The sequence below is a fragment of the Phalacrocorax aristotelis genome, chromosome 13 (assembly GCF_949628215.1).
Source record: "Phalacrocorax aristotelis chromosome 13, bGulAri2.1, whole genome shotgun sequence".
NCBI classification, from domain to species: Eukaryota; Metazoa; Chordata; class Aves; order Suliformes; family Phalacrocoracidae; genus Phalacrocorax; species Phalacrocorax aristotelis.
The window spans coordinates 9199455-9222810 of NC_134288.1; the positions used below are offsets into that span (position 1 = coordinate 9199455).

Consider the following 23356-nt stretch of genomic DNA (forward strand, 5'->3'; position numbering starts at 1 on the left):
TGCTCGGCCCCTCTCTATTACCCTTTTTTCCTTTGATTTTAGGTTTTAGCCCTAAATCTATTTCTGATGTTTTCAGTTACATAAAGCTTATGTAACAGCAGTTCTTGCCATGTAGTTCTTCTAAATTGTATTTGAAACTAACTTTGCTAGTTAAAAACGACATTATTGAGACCCTGGTGGTGGCCGATATGTGGCTGGCAGCACAAAAAGAATAATTAGCATCGAAGGGAAAAGTTCTAGTTTATTAAATTCTTGCTTTTGTTAATGTTTTAGATTGTGAAACTTCAGTACTAAAACTCGAGTTTATATTGTTTTTATTCTGGGAGCACACAAATTCAGTAAGGTTTCGTTGGTTTTGGTTTAGATATCTAAGTAAGTGGCTTGGTTCTCAAGAGGGAGTGCTAACAAGCTCTCCCAACGAGTCCTCTTTGCAGTTGACATCGGAGGATCATCAGCCATGCTGCAGTTCTCTTGTTTCTCAGGCATTCCTCCTTTGCACTGTTTGGAGCAGTGGTCTCTTCCCCACTGATAGGCAGGTGGTAGGTGTTTGGGGGGTGGGCTGAAAGACTGACCTGGATTGGTGAGTTTTGCTTTCCAAATAATTAAAGACTTAATGCCATCATTTTGTGTGAAGGTGTTGTGCTTGCATATGCAGTCAGCAGGCTGTGTGGGAAGAAAGTAATTTCATGTTATGGAGCTTTCAGTTGTTGTGCTGAGCAAAATGGCTGTATGGGGTCTGATAGCCAGGCTTTCTGTGTGTTTCCATACCCGTGGTTATAGTGAGCTTCTTCCTCTTTCTGTGGAGTTTTGCTATTCATGTTAAACAAGTTTCTTCCTACACTTGAGTGCCATTATTTTTTGTTCAATTTGCTGTTCTTTCCCTTACCCAAATTCTTTTTATGGACTTTACTTCAGATTTGTACAACCCACATACTAATATGCGGTAGCTAAGGAAGGTGCAGTGCTCTGGAGAATTTATTTTGTATGCAGGGTTTTTTTTCATGTGTAGATACAAACTCTTGATTTTTATTTTTTTTTAAGTTCTAGAACTGATTTACAGAGTTGGAACAAATCTGCTTATTTACTCTATGTAAATTATATAGCAGGAAGGCTTATCCTGCTACGTGATTAAACTTCAAGGGGTAGGCATAGGACAGGATGAGTCACAGACTGCCTCTAGGAGTTCTGGGCTCAGTGATGTTGATGTAACCACAGAGGATCAGAAGTGCTGGGGTGGCAAGTCTTACCTCGTATCTCCTGGAAGGTGGTGGTCTCTGTTTTGAAAAGGGCTGTGCATTGAACGCAACTGATGTACTTTTTGCCTTTTTATTAACCATATTTGTCTTGCCTCAGGTTCATGGAGTCTGAACTGGATTTAAATGACATAATTCAAGAAATGCATGTTATTGCGACAATGCCAGACCTGTATCACCTGCTGGTGGAGCTGAACGCTGTGCAGTCTCTCCTTGGGCTGCTGGGACACGACAACACAGATATCCTTCAGTTGTTAAAGCAGCTCTCATGTGAGAGACTTTCTATGGACTTTTCTGTAATCTCTTATATCCTGCTTTCACAGGCTTCTGTATATGTTTTTCTCTTCTTTCCCACCATACTGAATTTATGGCTGCCCTTTTTTTTTTCTCCCAAGTGAAAGCCTACTTTGTTAAAGTAATATTGATTCTGAATTTTTTCAGTGCTGTTATTCTCCTTTCTTGTTTTATGACCCTTTCATCTAGGTTTGAGTGGCTGCGTTAGAGTATGAGCAGATGAACAATACAGGAAAAGCTAAGGTATGGGCTTAGCACGTATAGGCTTGAACTGTGTGCAAACTTTGTCTGGAATAGCTCCCAGTAAAAATGAAACTGATTTACCCCTTTTTGTTGAGAGCTGAGCTTTCAGCTATTTGCCGTGGACTAGCTCAGCACAGTGCTACACCTTAGTGTGTCCATACCTTTGATTTGGTGTGCTCAGTGATTCTGGGTAACCCCTCTGGTTATGTAAATATCTAGAGGCATTTCCATGCTCAGTTAGTTTTTGTGTACTGAACCTGACCCCTATGTGCACCTGTCTCTTGTTCCTCTGAAGATCTGAGGACATCGTCAGAGAGAGTTTTCTGACTATCCTGTTAAAGATTTTGGTAGTTTTGAACAAAACAGTGTCCTTTTTTTTTTTTAATATCCTGGTGCCTTGATGCTTAGCTGTCAGCTGATAAATAGAACTATGCCTGGGTTACCATTGTGTAGTCTTTAAAAGTAGAGCTCAGCCTGCATTGCTTGTAAAATATTCTACAGTAGATTAAGCTGAAAAATTGTGTCATGATTTGAGAGATTGTGTGTCTGTGTCCTGAGAAACATTAGCGAATGCAAGGAGCAGTGAAGCCCAGTGGAAAGGACACTGGACTTAGACTTGGGACTACAGTGGACTTTTCTTTTATTCCTTTTTATTGATTTATGACCTTAGGAAAGTAATTTATTCTCTACTTCTTTTCTTTATGTGCAAAGAGATAGATAATGCTTGCCAGCTTTTTTGAGGTATTTTGAAATAAGCAATGTTAAAAAGACTGTTAGTGCTAAATGTTGTGGTCTGATGTACAGATCTTGGTTTTCTTTTTACGCACTTTTCCTTGTAGTACTGCCTATTTAGAATTCATAATTCATTCTTTCAAAGTGGGTGCAGTGATCAGAAGATAAAAACAAAACGTAAATATTTTATTGCATACCAGTTTATATTACCCAAACATGTAAGCAGTGTGTTCTATTTTGACTTGTATCTAGCTGACCCTTGATGTGGTGAATGCTGGTCCTGCAAAACAGCAAACAACACAGCTTTCCTTATCTGTGATCTGAAATGGAAATTACTCTCAAGTAAATGTTTGTTAACAATTCACTGTTGTACAGTGGGAAACACCTACCATGCATAACTGGTTTCATGGCTACCATAGTTTCATTACTTTTTTTTTTTTTTTGCCAGACACTGCAAGCTTTTTGTGTGCATGACATTAAAAGCTTGTACTGAATTTCTCATTCACAGGGAGAATATTAACTATGGGGATTTTAACTGGGATAGCAGAGCTGATTCATAGCTGGAGAGCACAGGAATACAGCTTGCTTTGTCCTTTCAGCCATGAAAAGCTGTGTCCTAGGGTCACTGCTGCTGTCAAAGGCTTGTCAGTATTTCCACTGTGAACCCTTTTTAATTGGTTTGCAACTTGCCTGTCAGTTTATGGGTAGAAATTTTGCCTGTGAATTGCAATTTTGGGAAAAGTATATCTCTTGTTATAAAACAGCTGAAGTGTTTTCAGATCCGTTGGAAGCAGGACAGAGGCTGTAGTAATGCCTTTTCACTGTGCTGCTGGTGCTTATGTACAGGATAAAAACACTGTTAAAGTGAGGCATCTAGACATAAAACTAAATTGATACAGCTCAAGTTTTCTAACGACTTTTTGTTAAAACAAATGGAAAAAGATTTTTAAAAGGAGTTCTTCAAGGAGAGAACTAAACAAATAGCTCTTCAGATGTGATTTAAATGTAGTGTCTTGAGGGACTAATGCAAGGAGACAAAAGCAATGTCCAGGGGAGCAAATAATCTGCTGAATGATTCATGCAGTTTTACACAAAACATGTGAGTGAAAGATGATCACTGACAAGATTTCATTAATGAAAGCCAGGAAAGCTTCAAGTGAGGTTTTGCTTTCCTATCTCCTAAATTTTATAGGACAACTGATATTCTCACTAGAAGCTTCAACAGAAGCTCCTTAGACAGGAATGCTCTGCAAGATGAACTCCTCTGACTGCTAGAGTTCTTTGTTGTGCACTCTCAGAACAATCTGGCTCAGTTGTCTTTATAGCACCCAGTAGGTAGCAGTAGTCTTCAGTTAGTTCCTCTCTTAGCCTTCTTTTCTATGGGTTGATCAAACCCCATCCCCTCAGTCTTTCGTAATACACCATGTGCTAGCCCCCTGACCATCTCGCTGGTCCTCCACTCTCCTGAATCCAGCATGTCACGGTCTCTCTTCTATTGGGAGAGCCTACAACTAAGCAAAATATTCTACATATTGCCTCACAAGTGCCAAGCAGCAGGTAAGAATTCCTTCTCTTGACCTGCTGGTTTTGCTCTTGCTGATGCAGTGCAGTCTGTGATTAGCCTTCATCACTGCAGTGGCACGCTGCTGACTCGCCTTCAACTTGTACACCAGAACTTCCAGATTCTCTTCTGCAGAGCTTACCTCTCCAGTCAGACCCAGAACATGGGCTTGTTTCCTCCCAGATAGAGGGCTTCGTGTTTGTTGAACTTCACTAGGTTCCTATTGGCCCGTTTCCACAGCTTTTGTTAAATAATAGTTGATTCCTTGCAGAGTAAATGTAAGGCAGGTTATTTTCTCATAACTTGCTTATTGAGTCGCACTCCAACTTTCTTTTAAAAATTGTACCCTGGCACTTTTGACCATGTTTTTATATTAGCATGAGTGACTGTCTGCCCAGTGAGGAGTAATCACCCTTCTGGTTGGTTTCTGATGGCAGTTGCACCTGGAAATGACATCTACCCATCAAGAAAAGGTACAGGTAGCTTTGGCTTGGTTAAGGAGTGCTGTAGAGTATAAAGTAAGTAGTAGCCTTACTGATACACATCTCCTATGGCACCTGGACATAGGTTAACTTGGGACTGGGACAGGCAGCTCTCTTGCAGTCTTTCCTGAGACTAGATAAGTCACGACTGAAGCCTTGCTAAGAAGAGATATATAAAAATACCTTTCCTACTGCTGCTTGTGTGTCTGAGCAAATGCACAAATAGGAGAACTGGGAGGCTGGATTGTTAGCCTGTGCATTTTAAAGAGATTCATCAAAAGTTGTTATATAGGACATAACAGAAAACTGCATATCCTGTTCTACCCCAGTGGGACTCAGGCAAGATTGATCAGCATGTCTGAGAGAATAGGAAAGTGGGTCTAATGAGGTGGAATACGTCTTGTTGTACAAGAGAGCTGTGTAGCAGTCAGGGGAACCATGTGTTATGCAGCCCAGAGTTAATGAGTGAAAATTGGGCTGGCAGAAGCTATGCTGTTCCTGCGAGGTCCGCGGTTAGAGGAGCATGCTGTCCTAATTGGGCCAGGCAGAAGGGGGTGATCGCTCCTGCTTCCTGCAGTGGCCTTGTTAGGTGTGTGCTGTATCTGGTTAGCAGGGGTATCACTGAGAGCAGAATACCCAAATCAGATTATTGTAACTCATTCCTCTTTGCTTATATACAATCTTGACAATGCAAGATGCTGCCTAATTACACCAACTCTAGCAATTTTTATTTGAAAAAATAAATATAATCAGAAACAATAAAATTGCCTGACACAGTAAGCACACAATCACATTTGTTTTTATAATTTCTAATTGTTAGGATTCCCTGATTTTGGTGCTTATGAGGACTGTCTGCTGAGGTACTGTCTGTGTCCTTGGCTCTGGTGTTCCTGTGCCCCACTGCTGTAATGTATTACCAGTTGCTTTGGATGGTGACATGAGCACACTGGCCTAAGAGCAATCTGCTTTTGATATTAAATGTGTTGGTTGTCCTTAACACCTAACACATGTTTCCATAGCTGTGGTAGACTTGCTTCAAGAACTGACTGATATAGATACTCTCCATGAGAGTGAAGAAGGAGCTGAAGTCCTCATAGACGCTCTAGTAAGTAGTAAACTCCAGATTATTTTAATTCCTGAACAATGTCTGCCTTGTACAGCACAGCAGCGAATACTCCCAACTGCCACGCTTTCTGCAGATGTGGTTATCCATACTGCCAACACCACGAGGAAGTTAGCCAGGTCAGGAGCCTTCTCTCTTGTAGCTGAAATGCTGTATTGAGGATCACGATGGGTGGTTTTAATGGAATGCCAGAGTTTGGGGCATCAGTTCTTCTTGCACCTTGTCTACCATTTCTTTTTTGGAAGGATCATCGCCACATTGCAAGCTTTGTGTGGGCTGGGAGATTTTTTCGTGCGTGGAGGGAGAATGAAGTAATATTTGTGGCTTGGACAGCGTCCTATTGGAAATAGGAGCTTGATTTGCATTTTTCTTCCTTCTTGCGGAAAAGGGTGACCTCTGTTCACCCATGAAAAATTAAAGTTTGTGGCAGGCCTCAGATTGTTATCTGAAGGACAGTGGGGCCGTTGTGATCTTTCAGTCTAACCTCTTGCATGGGAGACTAGTAGTTTTCTACCCAGTAACTCTTGCTTCAAACCTGAAAATCTGTGCTTGGACTGGGACATCTGTTGTTATAGTGAGGGTACATGTTTTTCTTAATGAGAATTAAAAAAGTGAAAGTTTTTTTTATAACAGAGCTAATGCGTTTTAAGAGTGGAAGAGGGTTTAGAGGTAATGATCTTTTTTGGAATGGAAATTCAACAACCCCAGAAAATTATCTACATGCAGTAGAAGATGCATTGCTCAGTCTTAAGTGCTCCCTGCCTGGTTAACTGTCTTGAGTGCTTCTTGGCCTCTGTGGTGGTGGACTTCCCCTTTCCCTGGCACTTGTGCTGGATGTCTTCTGCTCCTTGGCTGCGGGAGGAGGGTGCTGAACCAAGCAGAAGCCCTCCAGAGAACAGATGCCCAGCAAAACTTGAGACTCTCATGTCTGTACTACCTTTGGGCAGCTTCTGCTGGTGAATTGCTGCATCTGTGAATCACTGTGGCTGTGTCTGGTTCTGTAACTATTATGTTGGAACTGAAGGACGGGGAATTACAGGTTTTCTTTTGTTTGCTTTGTTTGGCTGCTCTGTTTTCTCCTACAATCCTTCATGTCCAGTCACTATAATGTTACCTTCCAAAGGTTAATGACAGTGGCCCGGAGCTGAGTTCCTCCAGCTGGCCTCTGAGCTGTTCTTAATTACTCTGCCTTGGTAGAGAGATTGCTGGAAGAATGAAGTGGTAGAGAGGAACTGCTAGAAAAGTCGTTTTCTATAAAATGTGCAGAGAGGTAGTAAATCAAGCAAAGTTCTTTCTCAGTTTTCCTTGTCACTGGCCCGCTGATAATAGCCAAGTTTTAGAGGTTTTATTATCCTCTTTGAAAGAAACAGGTCAGGCATGTCGTGGGAGAAAGGTTTAGATATCTGCTTTCTAGATTACTTTTTTTTTTTTTTTAAAGAAAGTAGGTATAATGAGCGTGTCTGTGAAGATTGTTGCACTACCTTCCACAGCAGCTGATACTTGTATCTTTTCCACCTGCCCAAGGCTAGTTAACAGTGTTTGAATTGGAAATGTTATTTTGTTTAACTTCTCCAAGCTCGTGTCCACAATGGAAAGTTAGCCAAAGTCAAGCTGGACTCTGTCCAACTGCAGCTTTAAAAGCATGCTTCATGTGTTAGCTTTTTGATTAGGAGGCTCCACCTGCAGATGTGGGTTCCTGCTCTTGCTGTTGATTTGTCTGGGTTTCGTTAGCTTACTGAAGTCAACTCGGTACATTCATCTTGCTAGGATTTAAATGCAGGGCTTCAACTGGTGATAATTCAGCTTTTGGATTTGAATCTGCATGTGTGAGCATTGTTCCTTCAGCTTTTTGTACCTATTAAGGTGGAAGATATAACAAAAATGTAGGCAGACCAGCAGTAAACAGTTGAAAGTGGAGCTGCTAGCGGAGCTGACAGCTAGCCCATCCGTGGAGACTTGTGGTGCCTCACACTTAAGAATTCTAAGGGATTATAAATCAATCAGGCTGGTTCAGGAAATAAGACTGTGACAAGGTGCATGTTTTCCTCCAGATGTTTTTCTGTTTAATCTGAAACACAAAAGTTGTTTAATTAATTAGGACAAACATAGTGGCAAATTTACTTGGTGAATCCTTCACTTCCTCTGAGATTTTAGAGCAAAACTGTTAACATCCTGCCAGACATGATCAGAAGACATTTCGGTAGGGCTTATTGATTTTTATTATTCCTTAACACCCACCCCCCACCCCGTTCTTTCTCCTTCATCTTCCTTATTTCAGTCGTCTTTCTTATCTTTTTATCTTTCCCATGACCCTGATGGCATAGGTGGAGGGCCAGGTCGTGGCCTTGTTGGTCCAGAATTTAGAGCGCCTGGATGAAAGCGTGAAGGAGGAAGCTGATGGTGTCCACAACACACTGGGTAAGTGGCTGTTGCACAGCCTCTTGCTGCTTTCTGTATTTTGTACAAAGGGGCGGTGGGTTATCCCCTTCCTCTCCTCCATACCTCCTTTCCCCTTGAACTGCCAACACTAGGGCAGAGGACCTAGTGCCACTTTTGTTCAAGCGCAACTTTAACTCACAGTAAAGCCTAGACCCTTCAGCCAGCATTTGTTGCATGACTGCTGATAAGGTGCCTCTTCCCAAAGCGGTCATGTAGGGAGGTGCTGGTACGCAGACGAAACTGTGCACTGCTCCAGAGGGTGTGCTCTACTGCCTGTGTATTTACTATGTACTTATCTGTGAGCTCCACTTACTCCGTTATGAGAGCTGTTTATGTCTTAGCAATATATTTAACTTTCAGGTAGTAAAACATTTGTATTTCACATAAGTACATCATTACCTCTCTGTTCCGCAGTCTTTGCACAGCACAGTAACTGCTTTGCAGTGTGTCCCTGTTAGCATTTAGATCATCATCCATTCCTTTCAGTCATTTAGGATTGTAATCTCCTGAGGACTGGAAGAATGAGAGAGACTGGAAACAAGAGTTTTGGAATTTTTACTGTCACTGCTGCTGTTAGTTTAGTTTTGTGCAGTGAGAATTGCTGCTGGAGTAAAGGGAAGGTATTTTAGACTTCTTCCAGCAGGAGCTGGTGTCATGCTGAGGATTGACTGTGTGGGCAATGTGAAAACTAAGAGAGTATCATAGACCTAAGCTTAAGTCTCACTCAGAAAAAAAGATAGCTTTGTGAATAAGGTGTAATTTGAGCAGAACAGTGCAGCTCTAGGAAGGATCTAGCAAAGCAGTGTTGACACAGGCCTGAGCTGAACTGTAGATGGGGAGAAATTACTATTTTCTGTGCCTTTCTTCTCAGCAATCGTTGAGAACATGGCAGAGTTCCGACCTGAGATGTGCACGGAAGCTGCGCAGCAGGGCCTCATGCAGTGGTTGCTCAAGAGGCTGAAGGTGAGCTTGTTTACCTGTTGTCATTTGGGAGATGTCACAAAAAAAATCAGGCAGGCCACTGGTCTGGAAGTTGGTGTGCTTGAGACGGTGTTTGACACAATATTAAAGGCCCAAGGCTACTTATTATTGGCTGTTTCCATTTGCATAGGTACGTTTGTCACAAGTTCTAACATTTGTGAATGCAGTGAATTCAAAACCTGCCTCAAACTGGGAATTACGTCCCTTTTAACTTCTTACAAACTAGCAAAATTGAAGGAGTTGGCTTTATCTGTACAAAGCGCTGCACAGCATTATGCAAATCTGTGAGTAAAAGTACTCTCATTTTCCTAGTGTTTGCCTGGAAAAGTATCTGTAATATCGAGTGTTCTTGAATGTCTTTGGGTTTCACTTGTTTCTGTGGGAGTTCTTTTTGGTAACATGTCCCTGATCCTGCCATGAGAACTATGGTTTTTCCTGCAGAGTTGGCCCTTCACAGCGCTACAAAACAGCACTTGGGCTCCAACCACTAATGCAGTTGTCCCTGGTAGCTGCAATACCACTGCATTCCTAGCTCAAGCATTGGTAGTGCTAGAGCTCTGCTAGCCCCTGCCTTCCTTCTAGAGACCAGTTCGTGTGAACTTAAAACATCATTTAAAATAAGCCAGGTGTGCGTGTGTGTGTGTGTGTGTGTTGGAGCAGCGAAGTTAATGACAAAAAGTTAGAATTAAGGGTTTATATCCTCTGTGGTTTTAGTTTAAATAGACATACTTCTGTCTTATCTTTATATTATAAACATCTTAGAGTGGAAGGTAGGTTTTTTTTCTGTTTGTATGCTTCCTGTATGGTTGACTTCTTGTCCATTGCTGAGACCTGTAGCAATATAAAAGCTGACCAGTGAGTGGGGAAACTAATAAAGACCATTTTATGCCATTGGTTCCTACATTTCTAATGCTCTTTTGAGTTTCAAGTGGTGTCTTTGTTTAATTGTTCCTGGTGGTGGCTTTTTCTTTGAACTCATCTAATTGCCTTTTGAATTCAAAATTACTTTCTGATACTCTTAGCATCCTGTGGCCAGTGAGTTACACAGTTTAACTCTGTCTTGTGTGAAAGGATGCCTAAACATCCCCTGGAAAATACTGTAGGAAAGGAACGGATAGTTCAGTTCTCTTACAGAGCTAGTGAAGGAAATTTAGCAAACAGATTCTGGCTTTTTCCTAACCCTATTCATAAGGCATTAGCACTTCCCTACTTAATCGTCTTTATGGCTAGAAGGCCTCTGAATCACAGAAATTCTCTATCAGCTTTGTAAGTGGGCAGATCCCCCTCTGTGCCCTTCGTATACTTGTTAGCAGAAGTAACCTATAATTTCTCACTACAGGTAGTAACATAATTATATTACTTTTGCTTAAAAACAAAAAATGAAGTTAATTTTATTCAGGGCAAGTATGTACTGCTGGCTGCCTTGTAATTACTGTGGCAGCTGAAAGACTTAGAAACTTGGGAAAGCAGAGTAATCACAACTTGGATTCCCCTTGCTTGGTGCCACAGAAAATGAATGTTCAAGGCATTCAAAACTTGGTGTTGACTGTGTCTTTTCTGTGCTATGGCATGTTAATTTTGTCTGGTTTTGGGGATGTGTGATCAGGCAGTGCTTTTTCTCACTTACATGCTGTCATTGTGGGAGCCACACGCTAATGAAACCCGTGCCCAGGCGACTTTGCTATTGGCAGTGCTTGGTCTTGAATCTCTCACCCTGACAGATGTGGTTAGAATTAAACCAGGATCTCAGCATCTGTGTAGAGTGTTGTGCTGCTGAAGAATGTCTATGTGATTAGTTTTAAAATGAGGGTTTTGTCTAGGCATCAGTAAGGACATCTGGCACACAGCACAGGGTGTGAATTTCTGTTTTCTGACTACGTTTCAGGTTGCGTGATTGTATTCTGACTGTCAGAACTGCCTTGGAAGGCTCAGATGGAGAGCTTAATAGCTCAATTCTTGAAACATAAGCAGGGTTTGACGATGTGTGTGCAGCCCTGAGAGAACAGAGCGTTGTTTCCTAACGCCTGCCATAGGACAGCGGTTGGTATGCACCGTGATAGGAGCCAGCAAAGCTGTACAGCACCGAGCGCCTGCCACCTTCCTCCTTTCGTGCCACTGATTCCTTGGAAGAGTTATGTGGTTGCTATAAATACCATCATCTACAGAGTGGTTGGGGATCGTTTGGAACGAAAAGCTGTATTTAAAGTCAATACTTTGTGGCATTTGGGATCTTTCTGCTTTTCATGTTTTTGTGTTGCATGGTGCTTGTGTATTGTGACCTTTTCTTTGGTAGCAGGTCGGGGTAATTGGCCCGCGCATAGCCTTGCACAGGCAGGTTCACTCACTCAAGCTGCAGGTAGTCGTGCAGTTGGGGAAAAGATTGTGGGTGGCAAATGGTATGTTTTGAGCCTAGTACTTATTGCTTGCCTTTTTTTCCCCTCCTCTTGAACAGTGGAACACAAATAGCTGGTAACTGATGAATTTTAAAATTGTTTTGTTTATTTTATGAATTCCTTCAGCAAACCAGTTTGCATTATTATCTAAGGGGTTGATGTTTAGTCTGTTTCTGTAGATGAAGCAGCTTCGGTGGCATGCAAAAACATTGGATCCAGTTCAGAATCCTCCTTCAGGGATTTATTTTTTTCCTTCTGAGGGTAAAAAAAGAAATCAGCATTTTGGTTTTGTTATAATTTTTTAACATGTTCGAATAGGGAGGGAATGTATAAAATGCAAGTTTTGTGACTGCAGGCTAAACTGTCTCACATTCTTCTGATTGTGACATTGTGATCCTCATACAAAACTCTAGTAGTTACTCTTTAATGTTACTGTGATGTGTTTTCTGAAATTCTGTTTTTGGTGCCAGGTTCAGACTTTCAGAATAGGGATATGCCCATGCAGTCATATAACTTCATGCAAAAATTTATCACAGGGAAGATATTCCATGTTGCAAACAACTGGAGGCTGTTCTTGGGGGTTTTGAGCCAACTTGGTCAAATCTACTTACGTAGGAGTGTGAAGGATCAGAACTGAGTCTCTACACATGCTTGTGTTAGCGCGCACACATGCACACAGACACAAACACACACCCTACCCTCACCCCATCACCCCTGAATCAGAGAGAATTATTACCATTTTGTCACGGAGGCATACTGCAAAATTACCACTGTTGTATTTTTGTTTAAGTGTTCGGTGATTTGATTAATGTGTTCTTCAAATCAGTGAAAAACAGGGAGCCATGCCCTGATGAGCCTCTTGTTCCTTCTTCACCAACAGGCTAAGATGCCTTTTGATGCCAACAAGCTGTACTGCAGTGAGGTGCTGGCTATTTTGCTCCAGAATAATGACGGTAAGACATGCCTCTGGTATCGATATTCTGTTAGGGTAGGATCTAGGCTTCTTTCAGATCACAACAACACTTCTGCTTTCAGCTTCCCTTTGCTTGTGCACTCTCTCCCACGCGTGTGCTCCCTTGCATACGCGTGCGCCCTCTCTTTCTCTGCAGCTTTTGTACTCTGTCAAGCCATATTGATTTTGTTCGCTGATGTATCAGTGTTAGATGGCTGTAAAATCTGACAGTTAGCTTCATTTTTCTCTCTCTTTTCTCCCTTCCCCCACCGCCGTCTAGACAACAGAGAATTGCTTGGGGAGCTGGATGGGATCGATGTGCTGCTTCAGCAGTTATCTGTGAGTAATTCACATACACCCTCTCTACCGTCAGGGGTCTTGCAGGCTGAGTGTGAGGAGGTGGAACAGATTCTGGGTGCAGCGCTGTCCTAGCAATCTGTAGATACTGAAGCACAGCAGTGCTTTATGTTTAGTGGTACTATAGTGCCTGAATAACTTCTTTGCAAGGGTATCATCCATAGTAAGTGAGGTTTTAAAGACATTGAGGTACACAAAAGTTAAATTATTTTGTTATAATTGCATGGCAAGTTGGAGATAGGCAAGGTTGGAATCTGGCCATCTTCAGCATTCTCCACTCCAAGCACTGGGCTGCATTGTGCCTACGTTTAAGCTAGCTGAAGGTAATGTGTTCATAGCTCACCTCATTTCTTGAGGTGGTACTGTCTGCAGCACCCTCAGGTGCTTTGTGCCTAGGAGCTCTCTGGTAAGAAGCTTATCCACATAATTCTGTGAGTTGCGGAGTTGGTGAATTTGCCTTTCCCTCTATTGTCTTTAAGTCATGCATTAGACTGCTGCACATTTGTTGGTATACAGCCAGGGCAGTAAAAAGGGCAGCAGAGTTAAGAGAGAACGCGTCAGTGATCTGTATAATTGCTGGCTTGTGCGTATCAGATGCTGAAGCCTTGTGACATAAAATATTCATGTATACTCTATAACAGTGAGGGCCAAATTGGGCCCTGCATTTTGGGGTAATTGTGCTTTCTTTGTCATGCAGGTGTTTAAACGACACAACCCTAGTACAGCAGAAGAACAGGAAATGATGGAGAACCTGTTTGACTCCCTTTGCTCCTGCCTAATGCTCAGTTCCAATCGTGATCGTTTCCTGAAAGGAGAGGGTCTACAGCTGATGAATCTGATGCTTAGGTACCTAGATACCTTTTTGATTTTCTTGCCTGCTTTTGATGTACCAACACACCTTCTGACTAGATATTTATGTTTTCCATTTATAAACAATTTCTGTGTTAACATATTTGTCCATCTTCTGTTTCTTTTTTCCCAGCGTGTAAGTTGGACCTTCTCAGATATACAAGCTCCGTTCTTTGTCTTTAGCTTTGTTTCCTAAGAACTGGGGTTACTACAATAGCTGCTGGAAAGTAACAGTGCAGATCTGTGTGACAGACACCCAGATGAAAGAATGCTGTTGGTCAGGCCACTAATCTTCTAAGGATTTAAAAGACCCCTGTGAGGGCAAGAGAGAAACTTTGGATGTTTTTCCTTTCGTTCCCCAGTTCAAGCTTCACTGTGTTGTGTATCCTCTGAGCTGGTGAATTTTTATAGATGTTGATACAAAAATTGCTTCTGTGAAATGAACATAAGTATGTATTTCTTCTTGTGACATGTTTGTCACATGGTGAATTTCCAGGGCTTTTCTGCTCTCTCTTCACTTTTACTTCCTAGCCTGGTACTGAATTGCATCTTCTGCACTGACTGGCTTCCTCTAGACCTCAGGACTGGGCGCAGTGGGGGTCTGTCTGGCTTTCCCTGGCGCGCTAGGCTTCGCGCAGTGGCTGGTTGGCAAATGCCAACAAGAGATGATGTGTTCCCGCAGCGCGTGGCTGGGTAGCGTACAGCAGCAGGGAACTGAATAAATAACCAAACATGGATTATTCAAATAGGAACACTGGGTTTTCTTGAGGCTAATTAAAGAAAAGCTCCAAAACTAAGAACGAGAGGGAAGCCTCCCTCTGCCTCAAGTACTAAGCTGCTAAGTTAGCCTTGCAGAACTAATTACTTGGAATTCTTGTGCCATGTGGGTGGGACTCAATATTTGGATTTGTAATAGCTTTTCCCTCATTTTTGGACTCTACTGTTTACCACTCTCTGTACCAGGATTCCTGCTGGAAAATTATGACAAGAGGAAAATTCCTCCCTGGATGCAATCCCCATCCCCCTGCCCTGTAGTTGTGAAGGGGTTAGGAGGGACAAAGCATGACTTCACTGCCAGCAGAAGCTATGTCTAATGGATGGAGTTTCTGAGACCTCAGTCCTTTGATGCTTAGGAACCTAACTTATTCTGTGGTCTGAATGGGATTGGTAAAGCAACAATGGGGAAAAAAAGTAACAGTTTATAGAATATTTTCTAGAAGCTTATATCACTACTGTCCATAAGCACGGACTATACTGACAGTTGATTTTTTTTTTTTAAACTTTTCTAATCTAATTCAGATTATTAGAAAAGTTGAAGTTGTTCTTACCTGGCTGTTTGAGCAAATAATGTGAGTTGATAGTTGACTGAGTCTTATCCTGAAACCAGCTCCCTTCTGGCCTGGACTTGTCCTATACTGCAAATCTCATTTAGGGTGAGCAGCACCTAGCTGGATAGAGAGAGTAAACTTCTTGCTTCTAATAATGTCTTTAGACTGGACTTGAAAGTGTTAAGCTGGTACTTTTATTGCTGATTCATGTTTTTCCTTTTGAAGAGCTGCCAACTGCTTTTCTTAGTATTTCAAACTGTGTTGTTGACATGTCATTCCTATACACAATTTTTTTTTTGTCTTAATACTCCTAATGAATGAAACTTCAGGATTCTGACACAGGTAATCATGCATGTAACCTAAAATGTGAAATCAGTGATAATTAGCACATGCCTAAAACTACTTCCATACTTCAGGCTGACTGGCTGGGCCAGAGCCGCAATGCTGTCCTGAAGCTTTTACTTTTGGTAGGTGTGGTATTTCCTTACCGGTGTTGTAAGCTTGCTTCTGGTAGGCATGACACAGACGTGACTGTATATGTATTATTTAAGTAGTTAACTCAGACCTTCAGAACTGCAGGAACGCGGTGCTAAGCTCTGCTATCTCTCAGCATCTCTTGAAAAACCAGCTCTCTGGGTTCTGAGTTTTGGTGCTTTGTCAGTAGTAAGAGAATGAATGATGGTAGTCAAATGCTCTGTGGAGAGCATAGGAGATGATTAAGGTAAAAGGAGTGGTTTGCGGTGATGAAAATTAGGGAATGGATGCTGAGAGGAGGTGGCTATGTTAGGAGAAGCAGCTTTGGGCATGCTCAGCTGCTGCCATGGCAGGGTACTTGCTTTTGCAGGTCATGGTGTGATTGAAGGCAGAAAGCTCTGCTGGACATAGGTGAGGAAAATAGAGCATGTTTCTGTAGCTTTCCACCAGACAAAGCAAACTGTTTGAGAATTGTATCCTGCAAGGTTTTGGTGTTTGTTTGCTTGTGGGTTTTTTACATATTTTGATATCCAGAGGATATTAAACGGCCGTTAATTCTGTTCATGTCTGTTGTCATTGGGACTTCTCTTGGTGTATGCTTAAAGGCTCTTACAGGTGCTCAGTTTTTCTTGTGCAGTACTGCTTTGGTAGCTGCAGGCTAGCATTTTAAATAGGGAGTGAACCTTGATAGTTGTGATCTACAGAGCTGCATAGAAGTATTACACTTCTGTATCTTCTTGATACCTTCATGATGAACAACGAAGAATAGAAATGCCATTCAGTCGTGATTGACCACCTTGCCCACAAACGAGGCAGAATATTTTTCTCTCCTGTCGGTGTCCTCTGAAGACTGGGGGGAGAGATCTGTTATTTTTTGTTTTCACTTTGAAGGCGGTTAATCATTGTACCATGGTCTGTGCAGATGAAAGAACAAATAAGCAAAGTTGAAAGCTTATTGACATGATGTGAGATAGATAAGCTGTGTGAGAATAAAGATATCAGGCTTGAATCTCTATTACTGTCTTAGAGAACATAGCATTCTGTATCTAGTGCTGCCCAATACATCTAGCCAAGTTGTTCTGTTAATAATGGTCATGCACACAGACCTGCAGAGAAGTACAGCATCTTTCAGCTGAGCATTTAACATGCTCGAGAGATTCCTATAGACAGGAATGAAAACAAGACCACTTTCTATAATGCTGAGCCTTAAAATGTATGGCCAACAGCAAAAGATGATATTGTATTGTGTGAACTTCTCATAGCTTATGGGGAGACAGTGGTAACACCTGAAAAATGAGCAGTGTGGCTGATGCACTTTATGTGCATGTCCATGGCAAGCCGTGCCCTGGGCTTGGTGTTGTGGTCTCAGACTTGAAGTGTTATGGGGGACTTGCAGTTGGCCCCTGGGAGCGGGGCTTCACCGGGCAGGTGTGTGGGAGATGAGCAGAGGGGTCTAGGAGAAGACCAGATTGAGAAGGATGGGGCCTGTGACAGCAGAAATGAAGTAGGAAGTTTTGAAGTAGGATGAGAGCGGAGGAATATATAATTATTTGATTTGCATCTCTGCAGCAATGGAGGCTCGTTTATTTTATGGAGTGTCTTTATCAAAAGTAAGATGGCTTATCAAGGTGGTAACCAGCAGTGGAAAGTTTATAAATGTCACGTAGAATTAAATTCAGTTTTATTTTTTTTAGGTCAGGAAGCACTTTTTAGTACACAGTCCCTCAGCCTTGCCTTGGTAACCTAAATGCAGTTTACCTTACAAAGCCAAAAAAGAGAAAAGCAGGCTTGTAATGTCAGTTTCCTTGCGCACACTGACAGGAAGCTTATTGCTTTTGCTGTAAAATTGTGTTAAGGTTTGGAGGAGATGCCGCCACTCAGTTCCCAGGGGATGTGTCACAAAGATTCTCTGTTGCATAGGAAAAATGACGTGTGGCTTTCCCTGTTATTAACCAAAGGCACATAGACAAATGCAGCAAAGGGAGCTTATGGAAATGTGCATTGCTTGGGCAACACAATTTTCTATTCTGCAGCTATTCAGTGGCTTTTCTTGCCCCTCAAAAAAGCGTTTGCTCCTGTACAACAAAAACAAGGTTAAAATGGGCAACTCTCTACAGCTCCCCAAAGCTTGACTATAGCTATTTCAGGGTGTATTTTTTATGACTATTAAAATCCTTTTATGTTTTCTTGTCCTGCTGTTCCTAATGACCCCATGGAAACTTAGACTGTCTCTTTACTAAATCTTCTGGTTAATTACATGGAACCATTTTATGTAGCACTTCTCCAGGAAATCCAGTGTTCTGCTTTTGCTAGTATTTTGGAAAATGAGAGCTTGTGTTATGCTGATGTGGAAAGTCCAAATAATGTTAGCACATCTTCTTTTTGAAATAATAAATGTACCAAAAGAGTTTTCACAGATGTAAAGGTATTAAGAGGAGGAAAACAACGTTTAACAAATAAAGTTGTAATTCAGAGTTCCCTATGAAGACTGAGGTCATTCCCTATTTGGTGATACTTACATATGCTTGTATTTGAATTAGTGTTCAGCTAAAAGTTACCTCAATAAGCACAGATGAGACTAAGATAAACTGCTTGTCCTCCAGCAGAATAAATATTTCAAATAAAATCAACTCTAGACAGTCCAGTCAAGCAGCTATTGATCTCTAAAAGCCTGAACTTAAACCCAATGAATATTCCAGAGATCAGCTCTGTGCAACCTTCCTAAATGCTGATCAATATGCAATTACTTCCCCTGAAAACATTTCTTATATTGTCTGGCCTAAGTAGTACTTTATTTTTAGCTCCCTGTAGAGAGGAGGTGGGGGTGTTGAGCCACCCTCCTGCACTGCTGCTTTGCTCCTGGGCAGAACCTGCTGCTGCACCAGATCCCAGCTGCATGTGGTGCTTTCAACAACTGCTTCGTGCCCATCAGAAGCACCAGTGGCTGCACTGGGCAAAGTAATTTTCTTTAAGGCTAGGGTGTTAACATATGGTTTTTCAGTTTGCATGTTGTTAGGGGTTCACAAAGGTAGAACTCTAAAGAGAAAGTGTTTTCCACGCTCTCTGGAGCTTGGGCTTCAGGAAGCCCCGGACGAGAAGACCCTGCTGATGGACGTGAGGTCTGGGTGGCCAGCTGCTGAGCAGCTCCGTGTGCACTGTTTGCAGGTGGGCAGGCTGGTCCTGCACTGCTGGGTTTGGCAGGTGTGTGCAAGGGCAGCCTGGGTGCTGCCACCTCCACGGGGGGAAAGAGGAGGGGGCTGAACTGCATGAGTGGTTTGCTCTTTATAAACCCTTAATCCAGGTCCATGATAATATCTGAGCACCTTAGAGTAGTGCAGAGCAACTAGTGTGTGTCCAAGGAGAATTGTTCTCTTGTCGTCTCCCCTGAGGAAGAGCACAGCTTGTTTCTGGGGGGATTTATTTTTATATGTACATGTAGCTATGTATTTGTTAGAGAACAAATCCTCTTAAAGAAGAGAAAATCAGAGGAGATTGCCATGCGCTTGAGGTAGAAGGTGGTGGAGCTTGTGACCATCTGACCTGGGGAGAATGTCCGCCTGGCCTGGCCTTTGGGGACCCTGGGGGCCTCTTGTTCTTCAGCTCACATTAACCCCTGCTGACGTTTACCTGGTCTGTTGGTTTTATGGACTGTATTTGCAACTACTTTTTCTGTTCATGATTCACAAGACATTTTAAATTTTCCTCTGTTTTCTGGGTTGAGAGGTACAGGGCTTTTGGAGATCATTTCCCATTTGTGTGTTATTGGTGTCAGTTACCAGCATCAGCATTCTGAACTTGCATTAAAACAGAATAGCCCAGAATGTTTCTGCTCTCTTCCAAATGTGATTTCTGGAGATGGGGTTTTCTTCATTACAACTGACCACCAACCAGTGCTTACCAAACTTACTCCTTTATTAGATCTAAATCCTGATCTTTTTGGGGTGGCAGTATTTGCCTGGTGTACCCAACGCAGTCTCCCCTGCTGTTTTGTGCTAGTGTTTTTAAGGTGGTGAAGAAATAACTTCTTCAACAGCCAAGAAATAAAAAATAAGAAACCGGAACAATAAAACATATAATATGAAGTAAAAAGAAATAGAAAATAAAAAGAAATAAAAGGCATTAAAAAAGAAATAACCAAGAGAATATTCTCAGCCACAGTTTTGAAAAGAGTATTTGTTAATATAATGGTTTGGTTTCTTGAGGAATACCTTGCTTAGAGCCTGTACTCAGACTCTTCATACTTTCCTTTTCATATTCCTTTCTCTTTTCATGCTGTCTCTTTAAAGTAGTGTGGTGCAAAGCTCCTCATGTCCCTGAAAAGTTTAACTTGCAGCTTTCTTTTCACAGGGAGAAGAAGATTTCCCGCAGCAGTGCCCTGAAGGTACTGGACCATGCCATGATTGGACCGGAGGGCACCGACAACTGTCACAAGTTTGTTGACATTCTTGGTCTGCGGACCATCTTTCCACTCTTCATGAAATCACCCAAAAAGATAAAGAAAGTTGGGACAACTGAAAAAGAACATGAAGGTAAGCATGCTTCCAGATCCTTGTTATTGTCATGGAGGAAGTGAATGGAAGGCAACTGTCTGAAAAGTACCTGCAACAAGGAGCAAATGGCACATCACCAGCCTTTTCAGGGCTCCTCCTGCAGCTTTCAGGTCCAGGCAGCCTGCCTGCTCCCTGTCGCAGGCTACCTGTTGATGACACACTTGCCCTGCTTGTTTTGGTATCAGCAGTTCCTGGCGATTCCATTTCATGTGCTGTTAATAAGTTATTTTACTCCTGTAGGGTCTGTTGTTTGAAGCTCTGACTCTTTGATGCAAAACTCTTTTGAAAAGAGTAATGAGGCAACTACAAATGTCACCTCAAAAGCAGTGTTTTCATGGCTCTGAGCACTGAAGTGTGACTCGATGAACATCAGGCATTGCAGAAATAAACTGCATGCTTTTGAAGTTGTGTGGGTTTTTTTTTTTCTTTCTTTTTCCTTCTCTCCCCTGGAAAACTCTGCTTTAACAGAAATCTGCTATGGAGTAATACTGCAGGACCTTATGCTGAACTGAATCTAGAGTCAGTCCCTCCTGCTTCTTGGTAGCATTACCTTTTCCATTTTGTTGATAATTGACTATGCCTTGGAAGAAACTTTAAATACTGCCAGTGATGCTTGAGGTTTTGTGCCAGTTCATTACTCATCTCAGTTCTATAAAGAGTGAATATTTGTCAAAAGCTGAAGAGGTGTGACTGAGTCTCAGGCTTGCCTAGTATCCATCCTTAACTCTTGCAGCAGACCAAGGGAAAATGGAAGGAAACAGCAACAAAATGGGAGGTCTAAACCCAAAAACCTTGCTTTGGTACTGTCCTCCCAACTCAGGTGGAACCGAATGTCCTGATGTTCTCCAAAGCAAAGGCAAGGGGGTGCTGCCTCCTGCAGACCTTGCCAGGTGCTGGGCCGAGGCACTGGCTGGGACCGAGCAGCCCCTTTCTCTGGAAAAGCTGCAGATCTGGGGGCAGCTTGGTGGGCAGCTGGATGTTGCCCTTCCTGAGGCCAGGGAGATGAGGAAGAGGAGGGCCAAATTCAGCAAGCGGCTGTTTTCTTCTTGAAAACTGTGCCAGCAATGAGCTGTTAACTACATTTGTTCTAGAGCACCAACATTAAAAGATGATGACACTCTGTTAATGAAGGTAGCAGCTTGGCGAGTCACGTTTAGACTGTGATAGCTTCAGAGGTGGGCTCTGCGCCTTGGAGGTGGTGGGGCTGAAGCACGATGGTAGGTTGAAGCAGGAATTGGCAGTGCCATGGGCTCTGCATGCATGTGTGGTGGCGGCTGCTTTGCTGGCGTGGCTGGAGAGAAGGGGCTTACCTGCAGCCCAGCACGATCACACACAGGCTGCCAATTCTGGCTGCCTTATCTGTCTTGTATTGTGTTGCTTGTCTTGGATAGATAATGGTGAGGAAGAAATGCTGTCGTGTGTTCTGGGGTTTATGTAATAAAATTGCAGAGAGTGCAGTTGTGCTTAGATGATGGATGTAGGGGACGTTTTGAAATCTTCATTTGCAGTATGAAAATAAGGTTATTTAATTCTTCTTACTGAGAGAAAGCTCCAGCTAGAATACGAGCTTCTGAGTAGAGATCTGGATCTATGGCTCATGTCATTGACTTAACTTTTCAGTTTGGGAAAGTGAGTTAATCTCTGTCTCATCTGCTTTGTCGTGAGACTGCAGATGACATCTGTGTGCAATCTTGGCTACTGTGAGGATTAGGTAGCAGTCTGGAAAGCCCTAACAGGGTCAGTTCCTAACTGTTTCTGTGATAGGAAGGAAAGCAAATCTGCCCTCAGGAGAATGGAGTGATCCTTGCAAACAGTCTGTGTATCATACCTCCGTCTCATTAATATTCAGAACAAATGGAGGACACTAAGATGAGTCCAGAGATCAGTTTTATTAAAATAAACTCTCCCTAAAACGCTGTGGTAGTAAGTCCAATTTTCTTTGTTTTGCATCGCTGGCCAGGTGAGTTTCTGAATTTCTAACGATGGGAGTTAATTGAGATGTTTAACAGGGTTCCCCTGGAGCTTGTCACTGCCATTGTCCTGACATGTGTATAAGCAGCATAGTATATGTTTTTACTTTGCCAAATGTTGCACCAGCAATACAGTAATTACTCTGTGCTCAGGGGCACTGCTGGTTGATGGTTGGTGCCTGTGGGCCACTGGCTGAACAGGAATACTGCAAAGACTCCTTGGTGCCTGCTTGTTTTAAAGGAAACAGTGTAGGTCTAGTGTGATTGAGAATTGATGCCCTCTGTGCTGTGTTGATCCTAGGAACACGCTTCTTTCTGCATATGTCTTTGTTTATTTATCAAAAAGAATGCTAGTATTCAGTCTTCTCTTGTCATCTTTTCACGTAAAAACTTTATCCTCTGTTCAAACTGTTGGAAAAAAAATTTAAAAATTAATTAGAATGATCCTCTTCTGCTAGGGGAGCGTTCATGTGTATGTCAGATGGAGGAACATATTCCTTTAAAGGATTAACTAGAATGACTTTGTAGCAGAGGCATCAGTATTTGTTAAAAAGCAGTTCTAAGGAGATGCGCTGTGAATGCATTTACTGTAATGCCATTGAGACTGTATCTGGACAGACAGTCATGGTTATACTGCAAATAGGCTATTAACCCTGGAGTCTAATTACAACTGCTTAAAGGACAACCCAGTTAAAATGTTTCAGCACTGGGTGGGGTACCAAACAGCCAGAAGTGTTTCTCCACTGAGACTCTACCTCCCCTGCCTGTCCTGGGCATCCCTTTGCCTGCAGCTGCAGAAGTGTCGCCAGGCTGCAGGTACCAGCAGCAGCTGGGGCTCGAGGATGCTTTAGCTGTAGTTAGTGACAGAGACACTCTTCTCATCGGGCATCCAATGCTCAGTCTTTAGAGCACAAGATCTTTCGTATGTGTCGTGTGGTGGTAGGAAAATAGTCCTCTTGTCTCTATAGTATTGTTGCTTTGTACATAAGAGCTAGTCTATAAAATAATCTTTATTTTATTGTCTTTAAGGCAGTGTTCTGAATGTGACAAAATAATGAATACCCTGGTGAAAAAAATCTCAGTGTGACTGACTTGTTGAGCTTTAATTTATTACAGAAATTTATAATCCAAATTAATTTTGATAAAAATAACTTTTCAGTAACGTATTTCTCTTTTTTAAAAACTAGCATAAAGGTGCCAGTGCTGGTTAGCTACATTTTAAACACTGTCAGTGTTTAAAAATTATTTTACCCTAGGGAGCCTGTGAACAATTTAAATCCGAACTGCACGTATTTATGCTTTATATACACTAGCTAATTAGGAAAAAAGGAAGGGAAAATTTCTTAACCATCTTTATGGATGATCTGAGCCTGAA

General features: G+C 42.2%; 1 protein-coding gene across 1 annotated transcript in view; it reads left to right on the top strand.

The window, feature by feature from the left end:
* Positions 1-23356, top strand: part of CTNNBL1 (catenin beta like 1) — a 55882-nt gene that overhangs the window by 11650 nt on the left and 20876 nt on the right. The window contains exons 4-11 of the mRNA XM_075108394.1: positions 1354-1493; positions 5573-5670; positions 8013-8106; positions 8999-9090; positions 12382-12454; positions 12734-12792; positions 13508-13656; positions 19809-19990. Coding sequence (XP_074964495.1) covers positions 1354-1493; positions 5573-5670; positions 8013-8106; positions 8999-9090; positions 12382-12454; positions 12734-12792; positions 13508-13656; positions 19809-19990 — 887 coding nt within the window. The remainder of the gene's footprint in view (positions 1-1353; positions 1494-5572; positions 5671-8012; positions 8107-8998; positions 9091-12381; positions 12455-12733; positions 12793-13507; positions 13657-19808; positions 19991-23356) is intronic.